Raw genomic sequence first — 15,307 nt, forward strand, 5'->3', positions numbered from 1 at the left:
TCAGAAGGAGAGTTAGAATAACTCAAGGCAGAACCATTGTTACCAGTGGGAGAAAACAGTCTCAGAAGGCTGATAGACCAGAGGCATAATGTTCTATCAGAATGACAACACTTTTTCTAATATTCAACAAATGTGTAGCTGGTTCAGTAAATGGGCTGGACTAAGGGTAGATTGCTGAAGGTGAGAAACAGAATCAGGAAACAGCCATTTTTGTTTGTTTTTTATCCTCTGCCTTCAAACACTCTTGCTTTTCTACCCCTGCAAGCTCAGACACCGCATAGGCAGATCATCTCCTGGTCAATTCCACATGTTAAAATGATCTCCTCTTTAGATATGAAAAGTCCAAGTATTGTAAATTAACAGTTCGTGTTTTCATTCATTTTAAAGCTTTGCTTCCCCTACATCAAGCCTGCCCTATGGCTTGGAGCAAGCAGTGGGAGAGAAAGCCATGGTCTCTACTTTTGTTGTGTGACCTACTCTCTAACCCTGCTTCAGCGAAGATGAGAGCAAGAAGAGCAAAGGACTTTTTATTTAGTGGAGCTGCTGTAATTCTCTCCTGCCAAGTGCCCTCTAACACGGCAGGCATCTACATTCAGGCAATTTGCATGGGGCTCATTGTCTAGTTCTTGGGTTTTTCAGAGATTCCCTGTAGATTGGTCTGGACTAGACCACTCCTTGACTTGGGTGGTGCTCTCTCCCTCTGACTCCTCAGGATTCCTTTCAGCAACTGCCTTCTAGTGGTACATACCACAAAGCCCTTTTCTACTACTGGGCCCCAGAAGACTGCCCCATTGGGCAGATTCCTTTCAAGACAGCTCTAGCCTGGCTAATTCCCATAGCTTCTACTTGACCTACCATATAGTAGATGTATAGGTTGCTCTCACTGCTGCCCCCTCTCTCTTCCCTCTAATATTGCAACGGGAGAATGAGCAAGCCCATCTTCCTTCTCAAAAACACTTCGGTCCTCTCCTAAAGTGGTTCTTATGACCTCCCCTCATTTGGTTTAGGGTGATGCTGGGAAAGAAACCACAATTCCTGCTCCTCCTAACAATTCTTTTCAAAGAATCTCTTGATAATCTCTGTAGTTTTCTCTTATATAGTCTGTACATAGGTAATTGTGGGGAGCAGGGACATGCTTACAGTTGAAGGACCAGAATGGATCCCACTTTGTAGGTACACTGGAGATATGGCAGTCATCTCTCTTTACATTAAATTCGTACTTACCCTTCATCGCCTCAAATATAAGGCTCAACAAAATTCCCCAGACAAAAGGAAAAACCCCTGCAACATCCCCCTAGACATGTTCATCTCCTACTGTGTATTAGGCACACAGGTGCCTGGGGCATGAAAAAGCTGATTGCTGGATTTAAGAGCTTAGTGGGAGATTCACATACATGAATGAATGAAGTGCAGGTGGAAAGTAGTGAGTGGCAGAAAACAACAGAAGCTTTGGGAGTTCAGAGAAAGGAGAGGTTGTTTCTGATAATCTGGGCTGAGGGAGGAGATGGCAATAGAGAAAAGAGAGAGATACTGGGAGTGGCTTCATGGAAGAGGTAACATTGTACCAAAATAGGAAGGATGGATAGATTTCAAATATCTTTTACTAAAAGAAGGGCATTTCAAGTAGAAGAAACCAGCATGAGCAAGAGAAAGCTGATAAGTAGGGGGCATGAGCTTTTCAATTTGGCCTCACTGTAGGGTCTGTGAAAAGAAACAGCAGGAGATAAAATTTGAAAAGGTGAGTTGGGTCAGATCACAGAATCTTGACTACCATGCTGAGAACTGTGGACATTCAAATAGACATTTGGAGTCACTGGCAGTGGGGTGATCAGTATAAAATAACTCTGACCAAGGCACCTACACTTCCAGGTTAGGGCTTTCGACCTTAAGCCTTAATTAGTACAGGACAAAGACAATACCATCACATATTTGATTTGTTAACTTGCTTATCTATGCACACCCTGCCTTTTTGCCACAAGATTTTAAGGCAACATACAAAGGCGCTAATAAGACAAGATAGCACATATTAAAGGGAAAATGAAGGAGAAAAGTAAGATGAATCCAGGAAAGTCAATTAAGAAAATGCATGTCTTGGAGTCCAGTTTGATCCTAATAGGTAGAGAAGCCATCTCCAAAGGAATTTGTTCTAGCTACATCTCTGTTCTCTTCAACAAGATCCACTCAGATTAGATTAACAAAATAAAGGAAAGGGGATGCTTAAGAATATAATTCTTAACAAAAAAATCTGAGAACAGAAACTCAAAAGCACCTGGGCCTGAGAAGGGCCAGAACATTAAAGGGTGAAAAATAGAGCCTGCTTTCTTTATTTCCAAGAGGCTGTCTTGTCTCTTTTGTCTTCTTTCTGTTCTTACTGTTTCATCTCACTTCTACTCATTCACCTTGCAAATGACCCTAAATGGTGACTCTATTATTGACTCTCCATAACCTTTCTGCTTGTCTTCCCACAGCTAACTAACTCAGCCTCTCAGTGTCTCATTTGCAAATCTTCTGGAGAGAAAATTTATTGACCTAACTTGGGTAAGATGCCCAGATCTAGGCCAATCATTTCTGTGAATGAAGGTGGCATCATGTAATTCACCTCCATTTAGGCCAACCACCCCAAATATGGGAGGAGGCAGTGCCTAGGGAAGGAGGCTGTCGGAGGGAACTCATCCATTATGTCAACACATCTCCTACATAAATCCCATCAGTGCTTCAATGACTCCTAATCTTTTCTGGGTCTTGGTCCCCTTGGAGGATCTAATGGAGGATATAGATTGTTTCACCTTAAAAATCTCAGGATGCACAGTCAACATTTTGCATATAGTTTAGGTAAGTTCATGAGCCTCCTGAAATTGAACGTACATGACTTGAAATGTCCATAATATAAAGGAAGCCAACTATTTGGGAGAAGCACACCTACATTATATCTAAATGATGATGAATGATTAAAAACTATACCTTGAGAATAGAATTTGAATCTGCTAAGTCCTCACATACAGCAGGCCCTGGGTGAGGTTCAGTAAAGGACAGGAATGAGAGAGGATTCCTTCCCTCAGAGGGCTCACAGTCTGCTGAGTGCATGTGTAAACAACTAGATTTACTGCAAGGCCCCCTCGTATAGCAGCAATATGAGTAAGGTGCCGTGGCAACTCAGAGGAAAGAGTGATTAAATCAGAACAAAATAGAACAATTCACGAGTTTTCATTCCTCTGCACGCAATCTGACAGCACATATCATTATCATTTTAAGGCAACCTGGACAATTCAGAAAAGTTCTTCTGGCTGCTGGGAAACAATATGCTATCCAAGCTTATACTTCAGGGCTCCCCATTTTATCCTTTCTAATTCAGAAGATCCATCCCCCTGTAATACGCTGTAGAGCAGAGAAAATGGGGTTCACAATCACACAAACTTGAGTTTATATCACCACCCTGAAACTCACTAACTGTGATCTTTAAACAAGGGACCCTACTTCTTTGAACCCCAATTTCTTCACCTGTAAACTAGGAGATAAAATACCTATTTTTGCACTATTTTTTAAAGACATAGAGACTACGTTTCTAAAACACTTAGCATAGCCTCTGGAACCTATCAGGGGCCCTAAAATGCTAGTCATTGTTTTTATTTTTAGTCAGGTATACAAATTCCCTGTCAGAAAGTATTAGGAATTTCTAATATGGAAAAAGTTAAGATATTCTTTATGTAAGAATTCTGTATCAATCAGCTATTGCCACAGTGATGCCGCATAACGTACCTCTCCCAAAAGTCATTGGCTTACAATGCCCACTCGTTGCTCTGTAGGTTGACTGTCATTCAGGTGATCCAGGTGGGCTCAGCTGAGCCACTCTGTTTTAGGATGTAGATCAGTTGGTCACAGGTAAGGCTATGGGATTGATTCAGGCCTGCTCCACATTTTTCACTCTGGGGCCACACTGAATGGACAGACCCAGGCATGTTCTCATTGTGTATCACAGAAAGCCCAGCCATGCAAGCGGCCTGCAAACCTCTGTTGACATCTCTTTGGCCAGAGAAAATCACACAGTGAAACCAAAATTAAGGGATATTAAAGTACACTCTGCCATGATGAGACCAATAATTCACTATCTACCACTGTCCCTGTATAAAAGAAAAGCCAGAAACTCAATAAGCTTCTGAGAAAGTGAAGACCAAAAAGTTAAAAGCCAGATGCACAGAGATGCAATTGCACCTCTCTCCCCTACCCACAGCCTCTTTATGACCTCTATGGCCACACTCTACCTTGGATATTGGAGCTCAAAGAGAACTCCAAGCACTGCAGCTTCCACCTTCTGCAGCCCAGAGCATGGTCTTCTTGCACTCATTGTTGGCACTGACCATAGCCCACATTGTATGTCTCTTCCTTGTGTGCCCATGCAAAGACTTTTCACACCAGCTACCCAGGAATTAGGCCAAACCTCACAAGCTGCACAGCCTCCACAAGAGTGCTCTCATTTCAGACACCAGCTGTAAGTTTGGGGGTACCCATGCCACCTGCACTTCTGACTAGCTGGCTACAAATTTGGAGGTTCTTACTACCCTCTCAAGTTCAGTAATTCATATCAACAACTCACAGAACTCAGAGAAGTGCTAGACATATGATTACAATTTTGTGATAACAAAAAGATTCAAATCAAAACCAGCCAAAGGGAGAGACATGTAAGACAAGGTCTGAGAGGTCCCAAACATAACAATTCCATTGTCCTCTCCCTGGGGAGACAGTTTGCCTCACGCCCCTGGCACATCGACGTGTGAAAATAGGAAGAGTATTGCTAAACAGGGAAGCTCAACTGAGCTTTGGTGTCTGGAGTTTTTATTGGGGTTTCATTATGTAGGCATGATTGATTGAATCATTGGCCATGAGGTTGAACTCAATCTCTAGCCCTCCTCCTCTATCTGAAGGTCAGGCTGATATCAAGTGGCTTAAAGCACCAACCATCTAATCACACAGTTGGTCTTTTTGGCATGACCTGCTCCCATCCTGAGTCATCTTAGCACAAAATTTCTTTGGGCCCAGCATCAGTCATCTTGTTAGTTCAAACTATCAAAGCCCACCATGAATAATAAAGACACTCCTCTCAACTCAGGAAAAAGTCAAGGATTTAGAGAATACATCCCAGAAACTGGGGATAAAAGCCAGTCAAATTCTAGGGGCTGGCCCTGTGGCCTAGTGCTTAAGTTCGGTGTGCTCTGCTTCGGTGGCCTGGGTTTAGTTTCCAGGTGCAGACATCGGTGGCCATGTTGGGGTGGTGACCCACATACAAAACAGAGGAAGATTGGCACAGATATTAGCTCAAGGCAAATCTTCCTCAAGCAAAAAGAAGAAGATTGGCAACAGATGTTAGCTCAGAGTGAATCTTCCTCAGCAAAGAAAAAAGGCCAGTCAAATTCTTTATTCCAGGGATTTAGAGGGAACCTCCTAGAAACCTGGGACAAAAGGCAACCAACTTCTTTATTATACACTCTATCTGCATCTTCCATTGGACTTCAGGCTCTTCGATGGCAGATGAAATGTCCTTCTCATCTCTGCATAACTGACAGCCTCATGCCTAGCACCCTCCTGAGGAAATCTTGATGGAATTGGTAAAGATGAAGCCTTAGATAGTCACAGAGCTTTAGAATAAATGAATTGGAAGAGTCTTTTGGAGAACATTTAGACATTTCAACACATTCATTTTATGCATGAGAAAATGAAGTAGCAAAGAGTTTCCGTGGTTACCCCAGAACACACATTGAGCAAACTGAAGACGTACTTTAGAGTTTTATTATCCCAAACAGGACACCCACTCCCCACAGCCCTGCCCCTACAAGCATGAATGCAAATCTAAGCATACACATCCTGCTTTCTTCCTTACATCAAAGAAACCAGTGATAAGCCATGAAAAGGGAAGAGGTGACAGATATGAAGACAAGAACTGAAACATGACTATGATATAAATCTTTAAATGTGATGTGTCTAATTCCTGACCTTCCCATGCTTTTTTCCTGCTCTGCCCTAAGAAGTAAAGAACATTCCATTTTCATCAACTTGTTAGAAAATATGGCTTCTAAGAAGGGTGTAGTCATTTCTTCTGTAGTTGTTCTGTTTAGTCTCTGCTCATTGCAAACCTCTTAAATTAAAAAAAATAAATCCTAGCAGTTCTCCATTTACACACTTATCCAGGAGGGAACAGAGCACACCTCTAGCGTCTATCTTGGTGCACTAAAGTGCTCAGAGAAGGTTGGCTGAACAAATAATAGAGTGAATACTTTAAAAAAACTTTCCCAGCATTTGAAGATTAGTCTAGCTAGATGCCTCCTTATTCTCCTCATCTTAACTCCCCACTTTCTCATCATCATTGAGATAAACAGTACTGCTAATCTATGTGGAAGGCCATTTTCCTCTTTTACATATCATTCCTGGTCAGTCTGGTTGTGGGGGAAAATATTTGCATCATGCAATATCATAAATGTTTTAATTACAGGACTTTTAACCATTATTTTTCATTTCTGAAGGTGAAACGAAAGCATGGAAGAGGTAAAGGCTGGTAGCATTGGATGTGCAGCTAGGCAATGTGCTTACCTAGATGTAAACTCTTGATTCATGTTACTGAGTCTGAAGCCCAACGCAAGACTTAAGATAAAATGCAGCTCAGTCTTTTATTCTCAACAATGAAATTGCAATGGGAAAAATGCGTTATCTTTCAGTGAGTTCAACTCATGCCTACCCAAACCTGGCTCCATACCGACCAGCAGGACATCTCCTGTCTCCTCCTCTGCTGCTCTCAGTCTTTTTGAATGTCTGTTTCACCTGCATTGTGCAGATCTGTGCATTTCTCTATGTGAAGCAGCAGCCCTGGTATTGTGAAGTCTACAGATACAGGTAAAGTCCACTTCTTAGTTTTCCTTTCTGAAGGTGATACAGTGAGTACCCAATGACATTGTACAACTTGGTTTGAACGGATACACTCAAATTTTAATTAACAAATGTTGTGTCTCCACACTGCAAAAGGCTGATGACTGGAAAGAACACAGAACACAGTTAATGGGTGGAGTCCTGGGGTAAGCGATGTGAAGAGGGTGGGAAAATATCTTCACACCTGTTGTTCATGTATGCATCTCACAGCTGGTTGACTGAATGATCGTATTCATTCCCTGGTGGTTTGGATATCGTATAGACCAGGGGTCTGCAAACACTTCTTAGAGAGGGCCAGATAGTAAATATTTTAGGCTTTGGTCAGATGGTCTCTTTTGCAACTACCAAGCTCTACTATCGTTATGAAGAAGCAGCCACAGACACTATGTCAACAAGTGGGTGCGACTGTGTTCCAACAAAACTTTATTTACAAAAACATTTGGGTCAGATTTGGTCTAAGGGCTGTAGTAGCTGGCCCCTGATATACGAGGGAAATTTGCTTAAATTAGTTTGGGGTTTTCAAATGAATGTTAAAATTAAAATGTGACGTGATGGTATCATTATTCTGATTGAACTGAATACTAGACTCAGGGCAAGTCTCTTCATCTCCCTGGCTTTAATTTCTTCAACTGTAAACTAAGGGTAAGATGAGGTGAACTGTAGTACAGATGTTCAAACTTCATTTTCTCTGACAAAGCCTGCCCGACCTCCGCAAGGAAAGGCCAGAAAAGAGCTGCTTCTTTTGAAGTAGGGCTTCTGGAAACTCCTGCTCACTCCACTGTGATCTTGAAGGCATCAGAGTCCCAGGAATCAGTGAAAGACAGATTGAAAACTACCAAATGATGTCTAACATGTCATTTAGACCCAAAAGTCAGCAATTCAATTTATTCCTTGGAATGTAGAATTCATTTTTATTTCAAAACCAGATTTTTCCCCAAATTGGAGTGCATATATTCAGAGAAGCAAAGTTCTGATTGAATCTAGAAGACAACATGGTGTAGCCAGAAGAGTGAGGATGGATGGGTAGTCTCTGTCACTATCTGGCTATGCCATGCTAGTCCTCAACTTTATCTGCAGTGTAAGTATATTGGGTTAGATACATTTTGGTGTCAAACTCTGTAACACAGGCCTTCTAGTCTGTCTGTCCCCTTTGTGCAAGAATGCCTTGTGACTACTGATTGTTTCACTGATATATTCAGCAAACATTAACTGAACATATGCTGTATGCAAAGCACATTTTGGGACCCTAGGGAGCCAAGGATAATAAGACTTAAGTCTTGCATTTGAGTTCACAATTGAGAAATGAATTTTATCTATAAACAGTTATAATAGTAGTAAAAAGTTTCAAGCTGAACACGAAATCTCATTTGTGGATTTGATTACTGAAAAAAAAAATCAACATTGTAAGCAGATCAATCAGGATTAGGAAAGCCCACATCTTCAATAAATATTTTTCTGAGGAAATATTATGTGGCATCGCTTGGCTAGGTGCTAAGGATTTGTTGTAAATATGAGTAAAACAGAAAAAGAAAACCAAAAGAAAAGTTCCAAATTCAAGGAACTCTCATCCCAGGGATGGAAAATAAAAATATATGAACGAATAATTACAAAACAATGAGCTAAATGCAGCAGTAGAGGGAGGAAAGGGAGGCGCTGGGTACACTTGGCAGCAAATGGAAAGCTGGTTCAGATGGAGTGATGTTAGAGGCAATAGCGCGTCTGACTCCTGACATGCGCATTGTGATATTTGGGGAACAGGGAATATTCCTATATGTTTGGAGTTTAAGGAGCCTGGGAGGACTGGGCAAAAGATAAGGTGGGAAAGGTAGCTTGAGACCAGAGCGTGAAGGTCTCCTGGGCCTGCCTGAGAAGTTTGAATGTAATTTATTAGCAAAACAGAGCCATAGCCACTCATAAACCGGAGAGCGTCACGTTCGGGTCCTCAGGAAGAGCCTTCCGTTGTGTGAGGAGAGTGGATTAGAGTGGGCAGATTCAAACTCAAGACCCAAGTGAGGAAGCTTACCTTAGTCCATGAGAGAGAAAACACCACACACACACACACACACACACACACACACACGCACACGCACAGAGTTCGTTTTCTTTGAATTGAAAGGAACTCCACAGAAAATTGTCATACGAGCCCTTCCAAGACACATCACTCGTTGTAAATGCAATGCTGGGTGAAGAACGGCCTCGACTTCCTGAATTTTATTTCCGTTCTGTCATTGCAAGAGGAGAACAAAATATGTCTTGGTAGCTACTGGCTGCAGCAGTTGGAAAGCTGCAGTCTGGTAGTAGTGATTACCTATTTTTTTTCCCACCAGCTGGATAAAAATAGAATAAAAAGTCCCATAACCATTGGTGTTTCTTTTGTAGTAAGTGCTTTCTGGACAACCAAAGTAATTTCTCAACAAATGGGAGTGCGGAAAGAAACTGGGCTGGAAATGCAACTCTGAACCCTGGTTCAGTTTTAAGTTTCGAGAGCACCACACTGTGGCCCATTGTCACCATCAACTGTATCGCAGTAGCCTTTATCTTTTCTAAGGGAAAGCCATTTCGAAAACCCATCTACACAAACTGTAAGTATATGAAGTTTAAGTTTTCTTTTTGAATGTTTTCCCCCCTCTCCCACCCTCCCCAGCATTGCGGCTCACTGGTGGAATGATGGGCTGAGAAGGAAACAATTGCATTATTCTGAAGTTGAGTCTTGAATGGTCATTTTCATAGGTGGCCGAGCCCCTAGGTAGAAACCTGCACGTTGGCAGATAGGCCTATGCGTTATTGAATGCTCACATGAATCCTGCCCTATTGTGAGTCATCAAGAGTGATTTTAAGCACGTGCATAGATGTCAAGATATTTTGTAAAAGCCTTACCAATTCAAATACAACTTGACCTCTTAGTAGCTTTATAACATGGGTCAAGTTACTATAATCATTCTGTGCATTTTTTTGATCACCTGTGTGGATAAACATATTTTCATGTTCTTAGCCATTTCTTCTTTGAATTATCTATTTACATTTTTATCCATTTTTCTATTGATTTGCTGTTATATTTCTTATTTATTTGTATGAGCTGTTTATTCCTTTGTAATTTTTTTCCACTGCCTTTATGCACAGGGAGTTTGTTCATATTACAAAACCGGACAGATTGTCACTTACTTGCTTCTTTCTTTCTTTCTTTCTTTTTGATGAGGAAGATGGGCTCTGAGCTAACACCTGTTCCCTATCTTCCTCTTTTTTGCTTGAGGAAGATTGTCCCTGAGCTAACATCTATACCAATCTTCCTCCATTTTCTATGTGGGTTGCCGCCACAGCATGGCTTTGATGAGTGGTGTACGTCCACACCTGGGATTTGAACTTGCAAACCCTGGGCCACCAAAGCAGAACATTCTAGCTTAACCACTATGCCACTGGGCCAGCCCTAGTTATTTCTTTTAACACATTTTTAAACTAATGTTAATTTTGCCATGTAGTTTGACATACAGAACAAACTAGATTATTCAACTAGTCACTAGTTTTCCTGGCAGATTTTATTACTTAATATTCTTTTTGGTCATTTATTCGTCAACTGAATGTAATGTCACTTTTATCATACCTATATTTATGTATATTTATGGTTTTCTTATAAACATAGTTTATATTATATTTTTTAATTAAAACTATATATTTTATATGCTTATATATTAATTTATATATAATTAGTTTCTAGAGTATTTTTTCCATTTCATTGATATGCCAGCCTGTTCTTGATCTATCACTGTACTTTAAAAATTATAGTTTTATAAGTTTTCATAAGTAATAAAATTGGTCTATCCTCGCTGTTCATTTTTCAAAAATTTCTTGCTTTTCTTTCTTGTCCATTTTTCCAGATAAACTCTAGAACAAATTGTCAGGCTCCAAGAAAAATCACCTTTGGGATTTTGATACTTTGGGAAAATTCATTTGTTTACAGAATTTAGTCATCACATTTAAGAACATGTCATGTCTCTCCATTTATTCATGCTTTTTTGGCGTCTCTTAGTAAATATTTGTAATTTTCTCCTGCACATTTATTTAAGAAACTAATTCTATGTTTTTTAAATATTTTTATTTATATTGTAAATGACTTTTTCCCATTGTTTTCTATGTGGTTCTCAGTAATACATGTGAAAGTTTTAATGCTCTTTACATTTATTTTCTATACAGACCCCTTTCTGAACTTTGCTATTGATTCTTCAGTGTTCTAGAAAGATAATTATTAATATTTGCAAGTAATAATATTCCTTTTCCCTTTCCAATAGCTAAAAATACCTTTTTATATTTTCTATCTTAGTATAGAGTTCAGAATTCCCAAGACAATGTTAAATAACAGTGGTGAAAGCAAATAGTTCTACTTCTTGATAATAATACTTGTAGTAGTTTTTACTTGTAAATATGATTTTGAATGTTGGTTCAAGGCAGGCTACATCACGGAACCCCTTCTATTTTCAGTCAATCCAGAGTATGTTTCACAATCAAGAATGGGAGACGTATTTCATCAAATGCCCTTCCATCACCTCCTGTGATGGTTATACTTTTTTCTCGTTTGATCTATTGCTGGAATGTGTTGTATTATAAACTTATTAAATCGTCTTCATCCCAGCCCTGGTGGTCTAGTAGTTGAGATTCAGTGCTCTCAATGCTGCACTGGGTTCGTTTCCTGGTCAAGGAGCCACACCACCCATCTGTCTGTTGCCATACAGTGACAGCTGCGTGTTGCTGTGATGCTGAAAGCTATGCCACCAGTATTTCAAATACCAGCAGTGTCACCCATGGTGGAGAGTGGAGCTTCCAAACTAAGGCAGGCTAGGAAGAAGGCCCTGGCCACCCACTTCAGAAAAACCTGGCCATCAAAACTCTGTGAATAGCAGTGGAACACGGTCTGATACAGCACTGGAAGGCAAGAGGATAGTGCAAAAAGGCTGGGCAGGGTTCTGCTCTGCTGTCCACAGGGTCGATGAGAGTCAGACAGCATCAATAACTAAAAAGTCATCTTCATTCTCTTGGGCAAATCCTACTTATCTGTGGTGGATTATACTCTTACTGAATTGAATCTTATTGGTTTTTTAATATCTACATTTTATATAAGCTTGGTCTGAAGTTTTTTATACAGCATTTTGCTAAGTTTGGGTATTCGATGTGAAACTCTTGGACTTTTTCTTTCCTCTGAAAAATATTTTATAAATAGATATGGTCTATTCTTCGATAATTTGCAGGAAGCCAGTAAGATCATCTGGTTCCAAATCCTTCTTTTGAAAGAATTAGTTCTGTAAGGATTGATTTAGATTATCCTCTTTTTAAACGTTTCTTCAAAATAATGATTTTTATATTTTTTTGGTGAGGATGATTGGCCCTGAGATAACATCTGTTGCTGATCTTCCTCTTTTGGCTTGAGGAAGATTGTCACTGAGCTAACATCTGTGCCGGTCTTCCTCTATTTTGTGTGTGGGACACTGCCACAGCACAGCTTGATGAGTGGTGTGTAGGTCCACACCCAGGATCTGAACCTGCGAACCCCGGGGTGCAGAAGCAGAGTACATGAACCTAACCACTATGCTACCAGGTCTGCCCCTAAAATAACAATTTTTTTGCCCAGATAATTCCATTTCATTGAGATTATCTAGCTTTAGCATAGGATTTTGGGTGGTACTTTCTTATAATTTTTAATGCCTTCTACGACTCTTTCAATATCTTCTCATCCTAATTTTATGTGTCATTTTTCATTTATTTTTGCCAGAAATGTATTTTTACCATTTTTTTAAAGAGCTAGCTCTCAGACTTAATAGTTGTGTATGCTTTCTATTTTCTAATTTGTTAATTTTTGCTTTTTCCATTCTTTTTACTTTAATAATTTTTTTAACATTTGAATTGACTCTATAATTTATATGTTGTCTTTTATTCTTCTGCAGTTAGAAAAGCATTCACAATAATTGTAGTTGGATTACATTCTTTACATTTTCAGAGGTCTCTAATTATGACTGAATTTTCTCTTTGACTCGCTGGTTTTCAGAATAGTGATTTTTAATTTTCAAGTGATAAGGGATTTATTTTCATTCTCCTACTATTCTTTGTCTTAATAGCTTAACAACAGACTTGAATTCTTTTTTGAGTCAACAGATTTTTAGGATTTTGTTTTGATTTGTATTTTAGGAGGGATTTTTCATTTGAATTTGGTTAATAATTTCCTTTTATTGTCATGATCAGAGAATCTAGCCTGTAAAATTTCTGCTTTGGAGAATGTGCTACAGTTTTGTACATCAAAGGGCAGAAACTCTAATATCTAATATCTAATTTTCTAAATAAGGCATAGATATCAGGAAAGTAAGTCTCGTTCCTATTCCTAAATTAGAAATATACATTTGCTATATTAAGCCAGTTTTAGGAATTATGTTTTCATATTGTCTCATCTCCTCCCTTTTTTTTTCTTTTCTGCTGTATCTTCCCATAACCTCCCGTACATAGTTGTATATTTTTAGTTGCAGGTCCTTCTAGTTGTGGGATGTGGGACGCCGCCTCAACGTGGCCTGACGAGCAGTGCCATGTCCGCACCCAGGATCTGAACTCTAGGCCGCCGCAGCGGAGCGCATGAACTTAACCACTCGGCCACGGAGCCGGCCCCTCCTTTTTTTTGTATAGCTGTTTGGTCAAAGGTTTTGAGAACATGTTAAGATCTTCTTCAATTTATATTTTCTATTAACTTCCTCCTGAATTTTTTGTAATTTTTCTTAATTTTGATACAATGTTTGATAATGCCCTTGGCTCTTGTCACAACAAATCAAGATTCTGTTTTATGTTTTAAAGCTAATCTCTTATAGTCCTTTTTTTATTGCAAACATATTTTACAAGGAGGTTATATGACATTGCTGGAACTTTAATTTGAAGAGTAGCTACAAAGTCCTTTTACATAAACTGAGTTAATTAGAGCTGAATTAGTTACCTTGTAGTGACATACAGCTTGTGAGTAAACTCAAACCCTTACGTCAAACATAACTGATAATTTTAAATGAAAAAATTTCATAAAAATATTCTAACAAATATAATCTTATAATAGATCATATTCTCTCAAGGTTACAAGCCAGAAGTCCTTGGAACTAGTGTTAAAATATACAAGCAATTTCATTTTGCTACAACAGGAAGGTCTTTACCCTTCTTAACAGCCTTTGACAGAAGCGCAACTTTATGATGAGATATAGAAAAAGTACAGATTACATTTTCATGGAAACACATGTGACTATTCACTAACACTTTCCTCATCTGAAAACGATCTATAGTGGCTTGGCCAGGACTTGGCTTCCCAAACCACCCGTGCAAACAGGGCCCCATTCTTTCAAGTTTCCTCATCAATAGCAACTAACCAAGGAGGGCAACATTCACTTCAGTTCTTCACTATGTTTTCCAATAGGAGCTGAATTAAAGACGACAGCCTTATAATTTTGTTTCTGCACTGCGCATTCGTGCACTAGCCTGGCCTGCTTTTCAGATCATTAGTCTGAGGACAGGGTGATGTACACAGCACTCAGTTCTGATGCTAGTGAGTACCAGGCCTTCATCGGGATGCACATTTGGAGCATCATCTTCTTCCCCGCATCTCGGTCGCTGGGACTTGGAAACAAGGAAATGAATGAAAAATACACACAGCCATTCCTGGGGGCTTCTTATCACCAAGCTGCTCAGATTGCTTTATTTTGGGAGATGCCGCTCCTGCATTTCTTCTCTCCGCCTCACACCCTCCCAAGCAAGCCTGGGTATTCTTCTGGAGGTGCAGCATCTAGTTGTATACATAAAATGAGGCTTGGATGAATATGAGAGTGGGTGTAGGTGCCCAAGGGTGAAAACAGCTCTGGCGGCTTAAAAACATAAGGCCTGCTAGAGAGAGGCAGTTGCCTCTGATTTCTGCTTGGTATAGACCTATATAGAGTTGGGGGTCAGTAGACCATCAATGCTAGAATGAATGAAGAAGAGCGAGTATAAGAGGAAACCTAGTTTGTTTATAAATTTCGAGAATTGTAAGAATCATTTATACCATGGCAACCTTGACTAAATGCCGCTGTTTTGGCCTGAACATGCTAATCCTATCAAAAAGCACTATAAGGCACCATCTGCAAAGTGCATGAAAGCTCTGATGGACACGGGAGTGGACAGGGCTAGGGGATCAGAACAGTGACAATGGCACAGTGCATCCTGGGAAGTTTAGCTTCCCAAAGCAAAGTGATTTGGCCAAGTTGGAGACAAAGAACCCAGGAGGTGCGCGTGCTAGTTTCTCACACACTGTTTAAGTTCAGAGTCTCAGAGAAACATACAAAGTCGCTTTCAAGTGGTTACAATCTAGTTGGTACATAAATGAAGATCATGCAAAGCAGGGAGTGATATACAC

At 39.9% G+C, this 15,307-nt stretch overlaps 2 protein-coding genes across 13 annotated transcripts in view; one reads left to right on the forward strand and one right to left on the reverse strand.

The window, feature by feature from the left end:
* ATP13A5 (ATPase 13A5) overlaps positions 1 to 15,307 on the forward strand; it is a 103,809-nt gene that overhangs the window by 83,355 nt on the left and 5,147 nt on the right. For 3 of the 4 annotated variants that reach the window (XM_070509171.1, XM_070509169.1, XM_070509170.1), the window contains 2 exons: positions 6,705 to 6,879; positions 9,292 to 9,494. In XM_070509171.1, the coding sequence (XP_070365272.1) occupies positions 6,705 to 6,879; positions 9,292 to 9,494 (378 nt within the window). Of the gene's footprint in view, positions 1 to 6,704; positions 6,880 to 9,291; positions 9,495 to 13,409; positions 13,668 to 15,307 lie in introns of those variants that run through there. The other variant, XM_070509172.1, reaches the window with a different exon arrangement.
* Positions 1 to 15,307, reverse strand: part of PLAAT1 (phospholipase A and acyltransferase 1) — a 48,341-nt gene that overhangs the window by 3,930 nt on the left and 29,104 nt on the right. The gene's annotated exons all lie outside the window — the stretch shown is intronic.

The sequence above is a fragment of the Equus asinus genome, chromosome 5, assembly GCF_041296235.1.
Source record: "Equus asinus isolate D_3611 breed Donkey chromosome 5, EquAss-T2T_v2, whole genome shotgun sequence".
In the NCBI taxonomy this organism is placed as follows: domain Eukaryota; kingdom Metazoa; phylum Chordata; class Mammalia; order Perissodactyla; family Equidae; genus Equus; species Equus asinus.